The sequence below is a fragment of the Cicer arietinum genome, chromosome 4 (assembly GCF_000331145.2).
Source record: "Cicer arietinum cultivar CDC Frontier isolate Library 1 chromosome 4, Cicar.CDCFrontier_v2.0, whole genome shotgun sequence".
In the NCBI taxonomy this organism is placed as follows: Eukaryota; Viridiplantae; Streptophyta; class Magnoliopsida; order Fabales; family Fabaceae; genus Cicer; species Cicer arietinum.
The window spans coordinates 5,081,643-5,098,072 of NC_021163.2; the positions used below are offsets into that span (position 1 = coordinate 5,081,643).

Here is a 16,430-nt window from a genome sequence, read left to right on the forward strand (position 1 = left end):
AAACTAAACAATTATTTTTATCAACATTGTGTTAATATTGATATCTTAAACAATATTATTGTGTTTAAATATATTTTAACTATTATTTATATTGTTTTTATATTTGTAGTTAAGAAAATTATATTAATAGTATAAAAATTTGTATTTAATTTATATACATCAACAATATAAATATATTTTACACTTTCAATTATCATAATCATCAAATTAATAAAACAATTTAACTTTTATTATAATTATTTTTAAAGTTACAATTATGAATATTTACGAATTGCCGACAATATAATTTTTTTTGACAAAACATAACAACTAAATTCTAAATTTTTAGTGTTTAAAAAAAATTAAAATTAAAATTTAATTATTAAAAACATCAATCAAAATTTTATCTACGATATCTCTTTAATACGCTACGATATCTCTTTAAAATATAATCAATATAATATTATATTTTTTTATTTAATTATTACAATTTTAAAAATTTGACCAGGTATCCATGACACATGTGAATACGTTTAGCCTTGGCTGTCATTTTAAAATGGTAAACGGATGTTGATATATCACCTATATCTCTTTGCAAATGCAATTTCACTTCAAATATACGTTTATTCGAAGTAACAACATCGATGTTTTTTAATTTTCCGTGTTCTCCATTGAAAAATCAAACTTTGTTTATTATGCCCTCTTGGTTGTGTTGTGTCATAGTCGACCTTATCATGCAATAATATTGTTACTCTTATTATTTATTTATTTATTTATTTATTTATTTATTTATTTATTTATTTATTTATTTATTTATTTATTATTATTATTATTATTGTTATTATTATTGTCATTATTATTATTATTATATTTTTTTTTGTATTTGTTTACAATTTTTCTGACATATTCTGGAATATATGAGATGGAATTGTAAAGCAAAACCTAATAAAATAATGTATACAAAATATATATTTTAAGATTATAATTTTTACGTATGGTGATAATCACGTTTTAAGAGTAATACTAACATTTTATAGCTATGCGTACATATTTATTATTATTATTATTATTATTATTATTATTATTATTATTATTATTATTATTATTATTATTATTATTATTATCACTCACATTAACATTTTAGTTTAAGTTTTTCTTTTATTAATAAAATATATAATTAATATAATATGAGATATTTAAAAGTACTTTGGTTAATAATTTAAAACAGAGTTCATTTTATAAAACATACATTTCAAAAAAATTATAAAAAAATCATGTTAAAAAAATCTCATTTTTGATCAAAAATACATTTATAAAATATCATTTAACTAAAAATATATTTACAAACATTAATCTAAACACAGTTTAAGTCAAGATTGAATAAAATGTAAGAATTTAATCTATAATAAAAATAATCATTGATCAAATTTCTATACAAACTTTGAATTACTATAATAATTTTATGAAGAATTAGATAGACAAAAAAAAAATTATTAAAACTCTATCAAATTTTACATATTTATTTAAACCGTTTTCTTATAACTTATTTTATATATTAAGTGCAAAATAAATTAAACTGATTATTATTTAATTAAATATATTCTCTATAATTTAAATTGTATACGGGTAAAATGACTTTACCTTAAATTTCCATAGTCTTATCTTTTAATTTATTACTACACTTTACATGAGACCATCTTTTGATGTGAAAAAACGAAAAAAGCGGAGCACATTTTTTTTTCAAAAATCTCGAATAATAATAATAGAAGTGTGTAAAATCGTCCGAAGCTAGCAAATGAGTTGGTAATCTAAGAAACACTGAAATTGTTTTAATCATGTAATTTCAAAGTTAAAACCCCAACAAACTATATCAAGTAAAAATGAAAACTAAGTAAAATTTGTGAGAAATTCTGTCAATATAGATGGCACAAATATTACTAAAAGAGAAAAGTAAGTTCAATTCCAATTCATTGAATTTTGTTGATCGATGAACTATTGATTTGTCAACAAAGAAAATCAATCAGATTATTCATCAATGAATCACATCACTAAAAAAGTATGTTATTTTCTTGAAGAAAGAAGTTTCATTATGTAGTGGAGATTTTTCAACTTTTAATTTAATGAAGACGTAATGTTAGTTTTACACCAACATCAAACATTACCCTATAATGCTAAATTCTAAATTATCATTCGCAGAGGCGCACGCAATATATTTCAATTTATTTGTTTCATTGTTAACCTTTAAAATAAACGAAAAATTATGTAAAAGTTTACACTTTTGATTATTTAAGTGTAAGTCAATTTCCATTAAAGTCTTTAAGTTTGGCCACGTGGCTGTTACGGCGACAGACAGGTCATACCAATACTGATGTGGTAAAATCAAATATTGCTTAGGTATTTAAATTTTAAATTTTGTCTCATGACGGCGACAAGTTAAATAATTATTTAATAGAAGAAAGAAACAACTTAAATTTAAAGAATCACATACATTTTTATTTAAAAAGTAATATTATATAAATTAGAATAACTGATTTCCTTATAAATAAAAAATTAAATCCAAAAATTGAAATAAACTTCATCCTTTTGAAATATCAAAAAGCCTTGCAACTTTGTCTTCTTAAACCCTCAAATATCTCAACAACTTTAGAAAAATCACCACACCCTATAACAAAGCAATATAGATTTAGATCTATTTTTTCTCATGCGATTTAAATTGATAAAAATGAAAGGTTCATATTTAAACTCTCTTTGAATAAAATTTAATGAAATAAATTGCGCGTAATGAAATGAAATTCAGGATTTTTTATTTGAGAAAAAAAGTATAATGAAAGAGTATAAGAATTGACAAAACAAATGAAGTTGTTGAGATTTTTGGAGTTTAAAATAAATAAAGTTAGTAGTGTTTATTTTTTTTCACCCGGTAGCAGGTCGGAGATGCGACCTCTCAAAGGGTTTTTCAATTTTTTTTTTGTTTTAGAGTTATTTAATTATTAAATTAATTAATAATTATATTAAATAATACATTAATAAATAATAATAATAATAAATAATACATTAATAAATAATAATAATAATACATTAATAACTAATAATAACATATTAATAAATAATAATAACAATAATTATTATTATTAATAATAATAATTATTATTATTATTGTTATTAGTAAATATTGTTATAATTAAAATTAATTAAAATAGTAAATTAATTTTGTTATTATTAAAAAAATTAAACTTAAAAACAGTCAATTATATTATAAATTTAAAAGAAAATACATTAAACAAAATCATATTAATAGCACGAAACTCAAATACATTAAATTAACGGGAAAAAATACATCATATTGATGTCCACCTAAATGACCTCCAATACCACATTTGAGATTTCGTCCCACTCGTCTAGCTCTTTGAACGAGTTAAGGTTCTTCCGGTTCATCAATAGGAAGTACCTCAACTCGTTGAAAGAGCTAGACGAGTTGGACGAAATCTCAAATGTGGCACTGGAGGTCATTTAGGTGGACATCAATAGGATGTATTTTTTTCCGTTAATTTAATGTATTTTGTTTCGTGTTATTAACATAGTTTAATATATTTTCTTTTAAATTTATAATATAATTTACTATTTTTAATTTTAATTATTTTTAATAATAATAATATTAATTTACTATTTTAATTTTAATTATTGTTAATTATAATAATTTTTACTAATAACAACAATAATAATAATTATTGTTGAGACAAACTCTCTATTTTAAAGTTTTGATGAAAATAAACAAAGGTTAATTAAGAATGTTAATTATGATTCTAAATGTTATGTTAATTTAACTTGTGTTCTTGAGTGGTTTTAATTAAGAGCAGAATCAAGCAAATACAAGAAAAGACAACAAGATCATTCTGCATCATAAACAGAGAATGATCATCAGCTTCACCGAACTATCTATCACAGAATGTCGTTCAAAGTTTATCTACATCGTTAACAAAGAATCTGCTCTTGAAATCATTCATATCTAACAAGTACATGGCAAGGAACAAGTACAAATAATCCAGACTCAAAAAGGATATTTGACCGCAAAGATCAAAGAGTTTAAACATGGACAAAAGTCATGACGATTTAAGAACTCCAAAATTCAAATGTCAAGAAAACTTGATCAAACTGGGTATATGACAAGACAGGAACAAAGGAAATACAGAACATTCAAAACGGCATCATAAACAGAGAATGATCTTCAGCTTCACCGAATTATCTATCACAGCATGTTGTTCAAAGTTTATCTACATCGTTAAACAAAGAATCTGCTCTGAAAATCATTCATATCTAACAAGTACATGGCAAGGAACAAGTACAAATAATCCAGACTCAAAAAGGATATTTGACCGCAAAGATCAAAGAGTTTAAACATGGACAAAAGTCATGACGATTTAAGAACTCCAAAATTCAAATGTCAAGAAAACTTGATCAAACTGGGTATATGACAAGACAGGAACAAAGGAAATACAGAACATTCAAAACGGGAACTCCAGAATGATTATTGAAGCTCAAGAACGTTCAAACTGATAAAACCAAGAACGTTAATCATTCTCCGTTTTCTGCACATCAACAGCAGCCTTGCATCCTCTATGTTTCAGTCTGCAATTCGCTTCAAATCTTCTCCAACCTCCTCTAGCTACACTCAAGACTCAAGACAGATAATGTACCATCCAAGATCAATGAAGAAATGTCAAAGAAAGGACAGAAATGCTTTCAATGCTAAAACATCAAAAGTCAAAAAAGCTGTTTTCAAAGCAGCATTATTTTTATTCTAAAAATAATGTTTTAGTCAAAAAAGCATGGCCTCTCCAACAGCTATTTCGTACATCCCCAGCCTATAAATAGAAGGCCATTATCTCAGTTCTAAGCAAGAAATTCAAGTGCCAAGTAATCAACATTATACAATCACACTTAAGCTTGAAATTCTGAAAAACAGAGGAAACATTACTTTCTGCAAATTCGCGAAACAGCCACTGCTGCTCATTCATATATCAGTTGCGAAATTGTCATTAGATACTCTGTAAAGAATCTATTCTCAAACAAGAGTTGAGCAATATCAGATTCTGTCAAATTCAATCATTTGTAAAAACTCAAACTATAAGAGTTTCTTTATAGTTTGTTTAAGATTGCTTCCTATCAAGGTTAGATAGGTGTTGTGGTTGCTTTCTGGGTGGAAAGTAATTAAGAAAGAAATAGATCAAGGTTGATTTATTCTAGGTGTTGTAAGATTAAGAAGGTTCTTCATTTTAAACACTTAGTGGAAAATCTCACAGTGTGAGGACTGGACGTAACCCATGTTGGGTGAAGCAGGATGAATCTTTGTGTGGTATTCTCTTTCCTTTCTCCTTCTTTATTATACTGCATTAACCATTTGAGATAAAGTATAAACTGTTTTCTGCTAATTAAAGAACGTTCTCTGTTTTATAACATATTCTCCGTTTTCCGTTTTATAACCAAGATCATTCTTGAGTTACTTTTTCTTAAGTTTTAACAGGAATTTTTAAAAGGCATATTTACAATTCAAACCCCCCTTTCTTGTAAATCAACATTGTTACTTCAATTATTATTTATTAATATGTTATTATTAGTTATTAATGTATTATTATTATTATTATCATTTATTAATGTATTATTTAATATAATTATTAATTAATTTAACAATTAAATAACTTTAAAACGAAAAAAAATTTGAAAAATCCTTTGGGAGGTCGCATCCTCGGCCAGCGACCTCCTATTCGGTGAAAAAAAAATAAACATTTCAGCAGGTCGCACCTCCAAAAAGCGATATCCAATCAAATCCAAAAAGTAGGACATTTTGGTATATAGATTTAAAAGTAGGGTATTTTGGTTAAAATTTTTTAAAAAAAGGATATTGATGTAAAAAATCCAAAGTTACTTAGAGTTTTTGAAATTTGAAAAATATAAAATTAAAATGAAAAAATATTGATAAAAATAAAAACGAACAAGATTTATGAATTTAATTTTATATTGATAAAACATTAATAAATAAGATTAAAAAAGTCAATCTTTTTAATAAAAAAATATAATTATTTAAGTTTAATTTAATTTTCACTTAAATATTAAAAATTAAATTTTTTATATTAAGTAATAATAAAAATTTGATAATATCATGTTGATAAAAAGCTCACGACCCCAGGTAGACTATTAGTGGGACACGTAGGTCCCAATACTGACATCGAATTGGCGCGCACTGTTACTGGCGCGTCCAAGTATGCGTGTCAATCTCGTTATTTCACAACATTTTCTGCCCATTTTGTTTACCGACTATTTCCAACAACATCACAAGTTGTCTAGTTTCTACTACTCCTCAAAGTTTTTCCCTCCTAACACATTTTCCTCTCAAGGTCCCTTCCTTGACCATAAACAAAAACCACACAGAAACACAAGGAAAAAAGTTACAGAATTTCCGATTTAAAATAAATCGGAGAGAATTCACACACACCTAAATAGAAAATAAAATAGATTGTAGATTGCGATTAGAATTAGAAAGTGATTTCGATTTCGGTGTGAGTTTCTTGGATGAGTGAAAGAGGGAAGAAGGAAAAGCCCGAGAAAAAAGAGCGGATGAAGAATATCTTCAAGAAGCTTCACATAGGTAGTAGCAACCACGATCCTCATCGCTCCAATGAAACTCCGCCACGTGTACCTTCGCCGTCTGGCGACACTGAAAATGTTCAGAGTTTCGCCGCTTCTACGGCAACTCAGTCCTCCTCTTCTCCATCCACGGCACCTGTTGTTCCTGCCTCCGGCGGCGGCAGTGTTTCTCTAGTGGTCAATCGGCAAGATTTTTTCTCATCGGAGGAGGAGTTTCAGATACAGTTAGCCCTAGCTATAAGTGCTTCCAATTCTGATTTCCGTGGTGATGATCCGGAGAAGGATCAGATCCATGCGGCGACGCTTCTCAGTTTGGGAGGACATCGAATTGATTCGACGAGGAATAAGGGCGATGCGGCGGAGGCGCTTTCGAGGCAGTACTGGGTGAGTTTCGTTGATTTTTGAAGTAAATTTATGGCAATGTTGGTATTTTTTCATATTTAATTGTAATGAAACTGCGAGTTTCAATTTTAGGGGTTTATGCTGCCGAGTGATTTTTGTTTTAGATTTTTCCAGCTTTAGTTAATTTGTGCTTGTAGTGGATTTAATTGTTTAGAGTTGGGGATTTAAATGTGACTAGGGTTAGCGATTTAGGTGAACTGCGAAATCTATTTTTGATCAGTGAGGTGAAATTTTGTTTCTGCGGAGAGCAGATTCAAGTATTCCAATTTTGAATTATTTGCATTTAGCATAACCTGTTTTGCGTTGTGGATCTTAAGAATTATGTTAATATCTCCTCTCTTTATAGTCTGAGTTGATTGTTTGGGCCACCTGAGATCAAAGTCATCAAACTATGTTGAAGGTTTATGTGCCTTTAAGAACTGCAATACTAATACATAGCTAGAAATTAGAAATGTGGATTTTTTTTCAACGGCTAATGTTAGAATCAAACAGTTTTGTCCCTCCCTCGGAATTTTTAATTAATAAATTATGATGTGACATATTTTAAACGATGTGATGTATGATGTTGAAGGATTAATATCCATGAAATTGCAACAAAAATCTCTTAACATTTCCAGTTTCAATTTCTAAAATTATTCATTTTATAATTTAATTAATACCATATATCTAAATGGTTCTATATCACGAGATTGTATGCCACGTCATTTAAAATATATTTAATAACTATTTTTTTAGTTAAAAAATATGAAGAAGAGACTAAAACCGTCGGATTTTAAAATAGAGGGATCAATTTAGTGAATTGGCGAAAATAGGGAGACTAAAACTGCAATTAAGCTTTAGTATTGTTAGAATTTTGCTAACGACGGGAATTAAACCCACGATCTCCTTATCACCCCACTCCCTAATTCCCCCACCTAGGCCACCAAGCCACCCTTATATCCCCTAGAAATGTGGATCATTATTTCTACAATCTTTGGACGTTTATTTGTGTGCTTGACAATTGACATTAAAGAGGCACCTTCATGATTGATTTTTTAAACTAGTTCACTTACAGATATTTGTTGAAGACATTATATATTTTTTCACTGTATAATAAGATGAATTTTCTGCTATAATCAGCAATTGGTTGCTCAACAGCTATTTTTCCCGTGATTGACTTCCTGTGTAGATATTATTGTTACAAATTGCTTTAGTTTTCTACCTAATATCTTTTTAGGTTGAATTTTTTTTTAGTCCAAATAAAAATACAAACTTTCAAGTTTAGTCCCTACTTAATTTTTTGTTCCATTTAAGTCCCTATTTTGATATTTTTTTACAAAAATGGATGCTTTTAGTTCCTCTGCAACTAAAAAATAGTCCCAATAAAAGAACAATAGGGACTAAAATCGATGCAGAGACTAAACTTGATAGATTGTTCTTTTATAGGGACCAAAAATATATTCAACTCTATCTTTTTTTTAAAGAGATAATGTCGTGTCTTTAAGTGAAGTTTCTATACACCACACATGCTCAGATGCTCCATCAAATTATATTGGTTGCAGTCTTGCACATGCTTACTTGCAACAAGTGAACATGTACTCTTTCATTTATACTATTCCATTTTTGTTCACCACTTTCATTTACCTCCATTGATACTTTTTTCACCTTTCCATTAATGTTGTATTGCATTTCTATTCTTTTTTACTAGGAATACAATGTACTTGACTATGAGGAGAAAGTAGTAGATGGTTTTTATGATGTATATGGGCTCTATAATGACCCAGCAATGCAAGGAAAGATGCCATCTCTAGCAGATCTTGAAACAAACCCTAGTGGCTCTAGCTTTGAGGTGGTCATAGTTAATCGAACAATTGATCCTGCCCTGGAAGAGCTGTTGCAAGTTGCACACTGTATTGCATTAGACTGCCCTGTGACCGAGATTGGCATTTTGGTACAGAGGCTTGCAGAACTTGTTACTAGCCATATGGGTGGTCCTGTAAAGGATGCTAATATTATATTAGCAAGATGGACAGAGAGAAGTACAGAGTTAAGGACATCTCTTCATACAAGTGTATTACCTCTTGGGTCCTTAAATATTGGGCTCTCTAGGCATCGCGCTTTACTTTTCAAGGTTAGCATTGTGGCTTCTTGGTGCTTTAAAATCTTGTGGGTCATAAATACTTTGATGTAAAATTTAGTCATTATCTGCAAAAAGAATTTGTTTACATGACATATACAATACTATTAAATATCTCAATCACTTAAAACTATTTTTTGGAAAATATGTTATTTATGAATTAATAAAAATGAGTCATATGATTTTCTTTTTAGAATTATTCACGCTGGCCAGTACTCCCAGCTCATTTAGCCTAAGCTTGAGTTCATAAATAAATTTTCAGGATGTAAGTATGCTTAACTAAAAATGGGAAAATGCTGATCAATCAATTAAAAATTGAATTATCAAATTTTGGGCCGACTCTGTTCATGAGTACCTCTTAACAGTGTTACAGGTTTCTAAGTGTTGAATTCACGGTATTTACTTGCAATGTCTAGTTTTTCATATCAAGAAAAAATTGTCTTGTTAAATTTAGTATCTTTTCTGTGCATTTTAGATTACCCTTAATTTTCTTATCAACCTGTTGGCTGTGTAATACACTTTTTGTTTTTATGTATGTAGATATTAGCAGACAACATTAAGATGCCTTGTAGACTGGTTAAAGGTAGTCATTACACTGGTGTGGAGGATGATGCTGTCAACATTATAAAGTTGGAGGATGAAAGGTTAAGTCTTTTGTTATCCTTGTATTTTCATGTATTTGTTGTTAACTTACCCATTTGTATGTGCATGTCTAAATGTTGCTGTTCTTTTATCTTCTATTATTATGTGTTGGCAAGGATCGATAATAATCATTGGAGGCCTCTGTAAGTGTGCCTGGAAATTTTTGTTGTTATTATGGTCCCTTGGTACTGATATTATGCTGTTATACTTTTAGGGAGTTTTTGGTTGATCTCATGGCTGCTCCTGGAACACTCATCCCAGCTGACATTTTAAATTCAAAGGATAATAATGCCTTTAAGCCTCACAGCCCCAAGATTGTGCCGAGTTTGTCTTCCACTAAGGAAACTGAGTTTTCTTACTCAAAACCTATCCTGCCATCTAATGGTGAAGGTAGTGGTCAGTCTTCTGTGATAAAAGATCGTATGCCACCTTGGAATGGAAAATCATATACTGAGAAGTCAGAGCCTTCAAACTTTGGTTTGAGCAGAGACACTGGTGTTGGTCCTTCTAAATTTCCTAATGGAGGGAGTCCTAACCAACGGGAAAATTTCCCATCCTCATATGGTAATTCTCTGTACAAAGGTACTCTTGGTATGAATGCAGTTGGTGACGGGACAAGATTGAATGTCAATGTTGTACCATATGCCCAGAACAACCCCAACGACCCTCAGAACCTTTTTGCAGATCTTAACCCATTCTTGATAAAAGGGACTGGGAAGCCCTTTGTGCATAACAAACCTGTGGAAAATAAATCTCCCGAGCTTCACGGTACAAAAAATAATACTGTTTCTGGTCGACCCGTGGCACCACTGATGTGGAAGAATCGCCATGCCTATAACGAAGTCCCCAGGAAAACTAATCAAAACCCTAATGAATATAACCCTCCTTTATTTGTTTCCAATATTTCTTTCGCATCTGAAAATACTGATCTCAGCACTTCCAAATCATCATACAATTCGAATATAAATAATGATATTAGTCCTCAAACTTCGGCACACATTACTGGTTCAGTCTCACCAGCTGGTGTTGGTGAACTGGACCGGATAGAGGGTCTCCATGCTGATTTTAAAAGGGGGGATTTGGAAAGTTCTCAAAATGTCGTAGTAGAGGCAGTTAAAGAACCCGAAAACATTGAACTCAGACATCATGACAGGAGGAAGTGCACACATGATAGATTCATGGGAAGCAATTTGCAAGATCAAGAGAGTCCCAGCTCTTCAATCGATTCCATTACAAATAGGGTCGATCAAATATTGGACGATGCAGATGTTGGTGAATGTGAGATTCCATGGGAGGATCTGGTTATTGGTGAAAGAATTGGTCTAGGTAATGTGAATGATTTGTCTTTATCCTCTTGTAGGAATGTCATTAATATTTACTCTAAAGTTGATGTGACTCTGGTTTTCTATTTTCGTAAGTATTTAAGTGAACCTCATATAAAATGCAAATTAATCATTAATCACCTAGTTCTTACATTAATTTCTTCTTTGTTCTTTAAATGAATAAATTACTATTTTCCTTTTCTATTCGTGTAAACATATAGTCCGAAGGTCGTCGTCGCAAGCATGTCTTAACTTCTCAATTTTTCCTATTTTTACATGTGATTTACCTATTACTAGGATTGAAATGAATGTTTAGTAGTTGTTAGGGATGTTCCTGGTGTGTTTAAATTTTGCATGTCTATGTTTATGTTTCTTAGAGTTTTAATCTGTTTTTGTTTGTGCTTTCGTTCAAATAGGTTCATATGGTGAGGTATACCGTGCGGACTGGAATGGCACAGTAAGTACTAGATTTCCTTTACATACTTGCAGGGAAGATTAATGTTGTAGATTGAAGTGGAAATTGTTTATTGTTGTCTTATTTTTGGTGATGCCAGTTTTATACTCTGTCTGCATGATAGAAAAGCACTTTAAATCACACAACAATAATAGTGATAAATACAATGATCTGGCAGGCCCTTCTTCATACTGTCATTTGTTATGTATACTTGTTTCTTGTATATATGCCTTGTGGCACTTAATTAAAGAGAAGTGAGATGGGATGGTTAGTATAACTGACCTGTTTAAGAATGAGTATATGTCTCTGTTATTGCATGCGGGGAATACCGTGGTTTACCAAAAAAATACTACACGGGAATTTTTTTTCTTTCTCTGTAACAGTCAGTTTAACTATTCCTTTGAAATAGTTAGTTTTCAGTTGTAACTGATTAACTAACTCCCCCATTATCTCCTTGGGTTTCAGCTGCGAGCTCATTCATCTATGAATATGAATGCACTCTGCCTTCTGCTACTTACCAAAATCATCATATTCAGTTTCAGATTCACTTTTGTTTAGTTTTCTATCTTTATCATAGTTTCTGTTTCTCAATAATAAAGAATTATAACCATGTTGGACTGATTTTTACATTTGTTAAATTCCATGGTAGTCTGGATAAAAGAAAAAGGGTAAAAAAAACCTATATCTCTTTCTGTGCTAATAAATTCTCAAAAATCATTTTTCTCGATTTCTTCATTACTGAAGCTTTTCCATAAAGTTAATGAGTTGTTGTCTCTGATATTCTGACTGATAATCTTCTGTGAATATCAGGAGGTTGCTGTGAAGAAGTTTTTGGATCAGGATTTTTCAGGCGCTGCCTTGTTGGAATTCAAAAGAGAAGTAAGCACTATTTAGAATTTTTGCATACAACAATTATTTTTCTTATTTGCAAAAATTAAATGTGAAGGAAACAATGAAATCCTTGTGAACTTTAAGAAGTTATTTTGTTACTGTAGATAATATTGTAGAAACTCAATTATATTATTTTGATGAAAGAAAGGCTCCTTTTATTGGAGTAAGTATATCAAGTCAACACCTTAATTTACGGAGTGACATAAGGAAACTAAATAAAGATAGAATAAATAACAAAAAAACTAAGTATTTCAAAAGTTACTTTCAAAATAAAACTAATCAGAAGATTTAGATCCAAATACTCGACTGGAAAAAGTAATGAATTACTAGAGGGAGCAGATAAGGTGCAAGAAATGCAAATAATAAAATAAAATGCAATGCTTATACTTATACAGGCAAGATTCCACCATACTTATGTCCTTAAAGGCCAAACTTAATCTGCTTTCCATCCTTTTGTTGCAAGGTACGGATAATGCGTAGGCTGCGTCATCCAAATGTTGTCCTTTTTATGGGTGCTGTCACCCGGCCTCCCAATCTCTCAATCATTTCAGAGTTTCTTCCGAGGTAGATATATTTTTTACTTTTTCACGTCATTTTTTTAACAAAATAATGGTACTTCGTATCATCCACATTGGTCTTGCAAGTTACTCTTTCCATATTTGAGTGTCACATTGACATTACTGTTGTACATTTTTACAGAGGGAGCTTGTATCGAATTCTTCATCGCCCTAATTGTCAGATCGATGAGAAGCGAAGAATAAAAATGGCTCTGGATGTGGTATAAAATAATTATCCATCTTCCCTTTCAACCATCTTTTACATTGATGAACTTAAAATTTTAGAACATTCCAATTTACAGGCTAGGGGTATGAATTGCTTGCACACCAGCATACCTACTATTGTTCACCGAGATCTGAAGTCGCCAAATCTTTTGGTTGATAAGAACTGGAACGTTAAGGTATATAGTTGAAAATTAATGTGTTGTCCCATATGCCTTATTTGTTGTCTCTCATTTGTATGGTTACTTAAGTCTTCCTTTGCACATCAAATGTACTTATTTGTTAGTTTGGTGAAGTCAGCTTGGTTAATATTGGAAACATGGTGTTGAACATGGTTATATGAATTTTTTCGCAAGCTGCATATTGTTATATACCTATATAAGCCAATTGATGTCATATCATTTCTGTGTGATGTGACATGTAGGGGTACGTATGTGGTTGGTATTGAAGCCTAATGAACCCATACAGACTAATATATACACTAAACAAATTAACCCTCACTGTAGAAAGGCTTAAAAACTGACCAACCCAAAAAGAAGGTTGGGTTGACGTAGCAATTTGTACCTTTTATATGGGACCTATTGCTTGATAAAAAAACTAAATACCAATATTATTGTTTCAATTTCGATTCCAATAAAACCTTTGAAACTTTTTGTAAATTGAATTTAGGATGATTTGCTTGTCTATGATAATATATATTTAAACCGGTTACAATATGTCTGCTAAAAAATTGCATAATTGAAGAGGGAGAAAACCCGAAAACAAGTATTAGTATAGCAAAAGGTTCTGAATACAAGTTCAACCAGAAATCTAGCATGTTGAAAGCTGTTGTATATAATATGACAAGCATATAAGAACAGACAAGCCGATTTCACTTCAGAGTACTGTTGTTGATGTTATGTCTTGTTGAAACGATCTAGTTTATTATGATAGGTAAGACAGGTTGATTTGGGTTATAGTAGTTTTTAATACTATAGTAGCTTAAACCAGCTTATATTGAAATTTGGGTTCCAACCCAACCTATGGCTGAAGTGGAAACATGTCCATCTGTTTGAGATTGGTTCCAGCTCATTAGTTTCTGAGCTAAGTGGACTTTTCTTTTATTTGATCTTGAAAGCAAGCCATTCTTTCTACAGGTATGTGATTTTGGGTTGTCACGGTTGAAGCATAACACATTTTTGTCATCCAAATCAACTGCTGGAACGGTGAGAATTTAAGAAATTTGTGTTATTCTGAAACTCATTTATTTAGTCACGTGCAGTATGTGCCTTATCTGTCTTTTGTGCACCTGACATGGTTATTGTCAACTTGTTAGCCGGAATGGATGGCTCCTGAAGTTCTCCGCAATGAGCCCTCAAATGAGAAGTGAGTTGTTATTAATTCAAGTTTTGTCTGAATTATAATTGTTATTTTATATCTTATTTGTGTAATCAATATCAAGATTTGTTTATAATAAGTGGCTAAATCTTTACCGTCTATAAATATGGAAGGTATTAAGCTAGTCCCAGCTGCCAGCCTCCTCCTAACAAACAAATATATCAACTGATTCGTAACTCACAAGTAAAATTGGTTTAGTATGCCTTTTAAACAGGCTTTTGCTTGATAGAAAGCTTTTTTTAATGCTGTACTGAAGTTTTTAAGGTTTGCTAATTCAAAGTGACTCCCTTTTTATTCACTGAAGTCTGAAGTATATTTTTCTTCTATTATAAACAGTTTAGTGATGGCTGCTGGGACCACAATAATCTTAAATAAGTGTGGAATTTAATTTTTCCATGTCTTTCATGATAAAAATTTAATGCTTGTTGGACAAGGTGACTGCAGTTTGAGAAGGACTATGCCAAAATTTCTGAAACTTTTAGATTCAAATATATATACTAATTTATGTTTTCTACTTCGCTTGCAACAACAGCTGTGTCTCTGTTAATTATCATTTCAAATGTACAGGTGTGATGTTTACAGTTTTGGTGTCATCCTATGGGAGCTTGCGACTTTAAGGTTGCCATGGAGTGGAATGAATCCTATGCAAGTTGTTGGTGCCGTAGGTTTCCAAAATCGTCGCCTTGATATTCCTAAGGAAGTTGATCCTTTAGTTGCAAGAATAATCTGGGAATGTTGGCAACAGTAAGTTCCTTTGACTTTAAGTTTGATTTACTCTTTTTTTCTTCTATATTTCATCACTTAAAATGTTGAGGAAAATGTGGATCTAACCTTCATTTCCAATCGATGATCTTTTTCTTCTCTCTCTCTTCCCTCCCACTCTTGTGTCAGGGATCCAAATTTGCGCCCCTCGTTTGCACAGCTCACAGTGGCTCTAAAGCCCTTGCAGCGTCTGGCTATCCCGACTCATCAAGACCAGGTAGCTTCACCTCTGCCTCAGGAGATTTTTGTAAATTCTACCCCATGAAAAATCTCCCTTTTCTCAAGTGTGAATAACTAGGCTTTCTGCATAGTTTACTCGTGCGTATAAATGTAACAAACAAAAAAAAAGGAAAAAAAAAAGCAAATGTTGTGTCGGCAAGTGTTTGTATGGAGGGATTCATCAAATTATCAATTGCTGCTGCTGCCAAACAACTGTGGAGCGATTTTTGTATTGTGTTCATAGCTTGTCCGAGGAACCAAAACTCGGTAATGTGTAAATTAAGGTACTCAAGTCTCAAAATTGTTTAAAAAGAGGTCTCAACAGTTGTTCTGACCAAAACCAAAAGTCTCAGACAAATGTAAAAATGTCTTACCAGAAAAATCCAAAATTTGGTGAAGTAGTTGGTGTTTAAGATTTTATGAAATGTTGACTGACTATTGGATTATTTTTTCTTGCAAATTTGATCCGATAAATCTCAAACAAATGAACTATTCTGAAAATTTTCACAAAGTTTCTCTTACTACGTGTAATGCGATCACAACCATGAAAAACACTGCATTTCGATGTCCACTTTGAGAGATGCGTCCAAATCTTTTTGTGGGTCGAAAACAACTCGTTAACTGTAATCCAGGTGAGGAAGAAATTCTGCATCAATACTGCTAAGGATGGCAATAGGCACCTTCTCAACAATATATTATAGTGTCTGTCCTCGTTTACGTGCAAAGTGTATTTCAGTTCGTTCTTATTTGGGTATTAAAGTGTTTCTATATGTGCTTTATTTGTTCATTTTTGCGTGTAATTGTCAAAATTCATTATATATACTCCCAGTGGAGAATTTTACTCT

At 31.1% G+C, this 16,430-nt stretch overlaps 1 protein-coding gene across 1 annotated transcript; it reads left to right on the top strand.

Moving 5' to 3' along the window:
* Nucleotides 1-6,314: 6,314 nt before the first annotated feature.
* On the top strand, nt 6,315-16,031 carry LOC101489612 (serine/threonine-protein kinase EDR1). The gene is made up of 13 exons (XM_004495716.4): nt 6,315-7,005; nt 8,711-9,133; nt 9,680-9,783; nt 9,996-11,107; nt 11,520-11,560; nt 12,368-12,436; nt 12,912-13,012; nt 13,148-13,226; nt 13,308-13,406; nt 14,364-14,432; nt 14,543-14,592; nt 15,172-15,348; nt 15,496-16,031. The coding sequence occupies exons 1-13, from the start codon at nt 6,547-6,549 to the stop codon at nt 15,629-15,631; spliced, it is 2,919 nt and encodes a 972-aa protein (XP_004495773.1). The 5' UTR covers nt 6,315-6,546; the 3' UTR covers nt 15,632-16,031.
* Nucleotides 16,032-16,430: the final 399 nt, after the last annotated feature.

Coding starts and splice junctions, on each gene's coding strand:
- LOC101489612 (XM_004495716.4), top strand. CDS start 6,547: ATGAGTGAAAGAGGGAAGAAGGAAAAGCCCGAGAAAAAAGAGCGGATG. Junction 7,006..8,710: donor CGCTTTCGAGGCAGTACTGG/GTGAGTTTCGTT, acceptor CTTTTTTACTAG/GAATACAATGTACTTGACTA. Junction 14,593..15,171: donor AATGAGCCCTCAAATGAGAA/GTGAGTTGTTAT, acceptor TCAAATGTACAG/GTGTGATGTTTACAGTTTTG.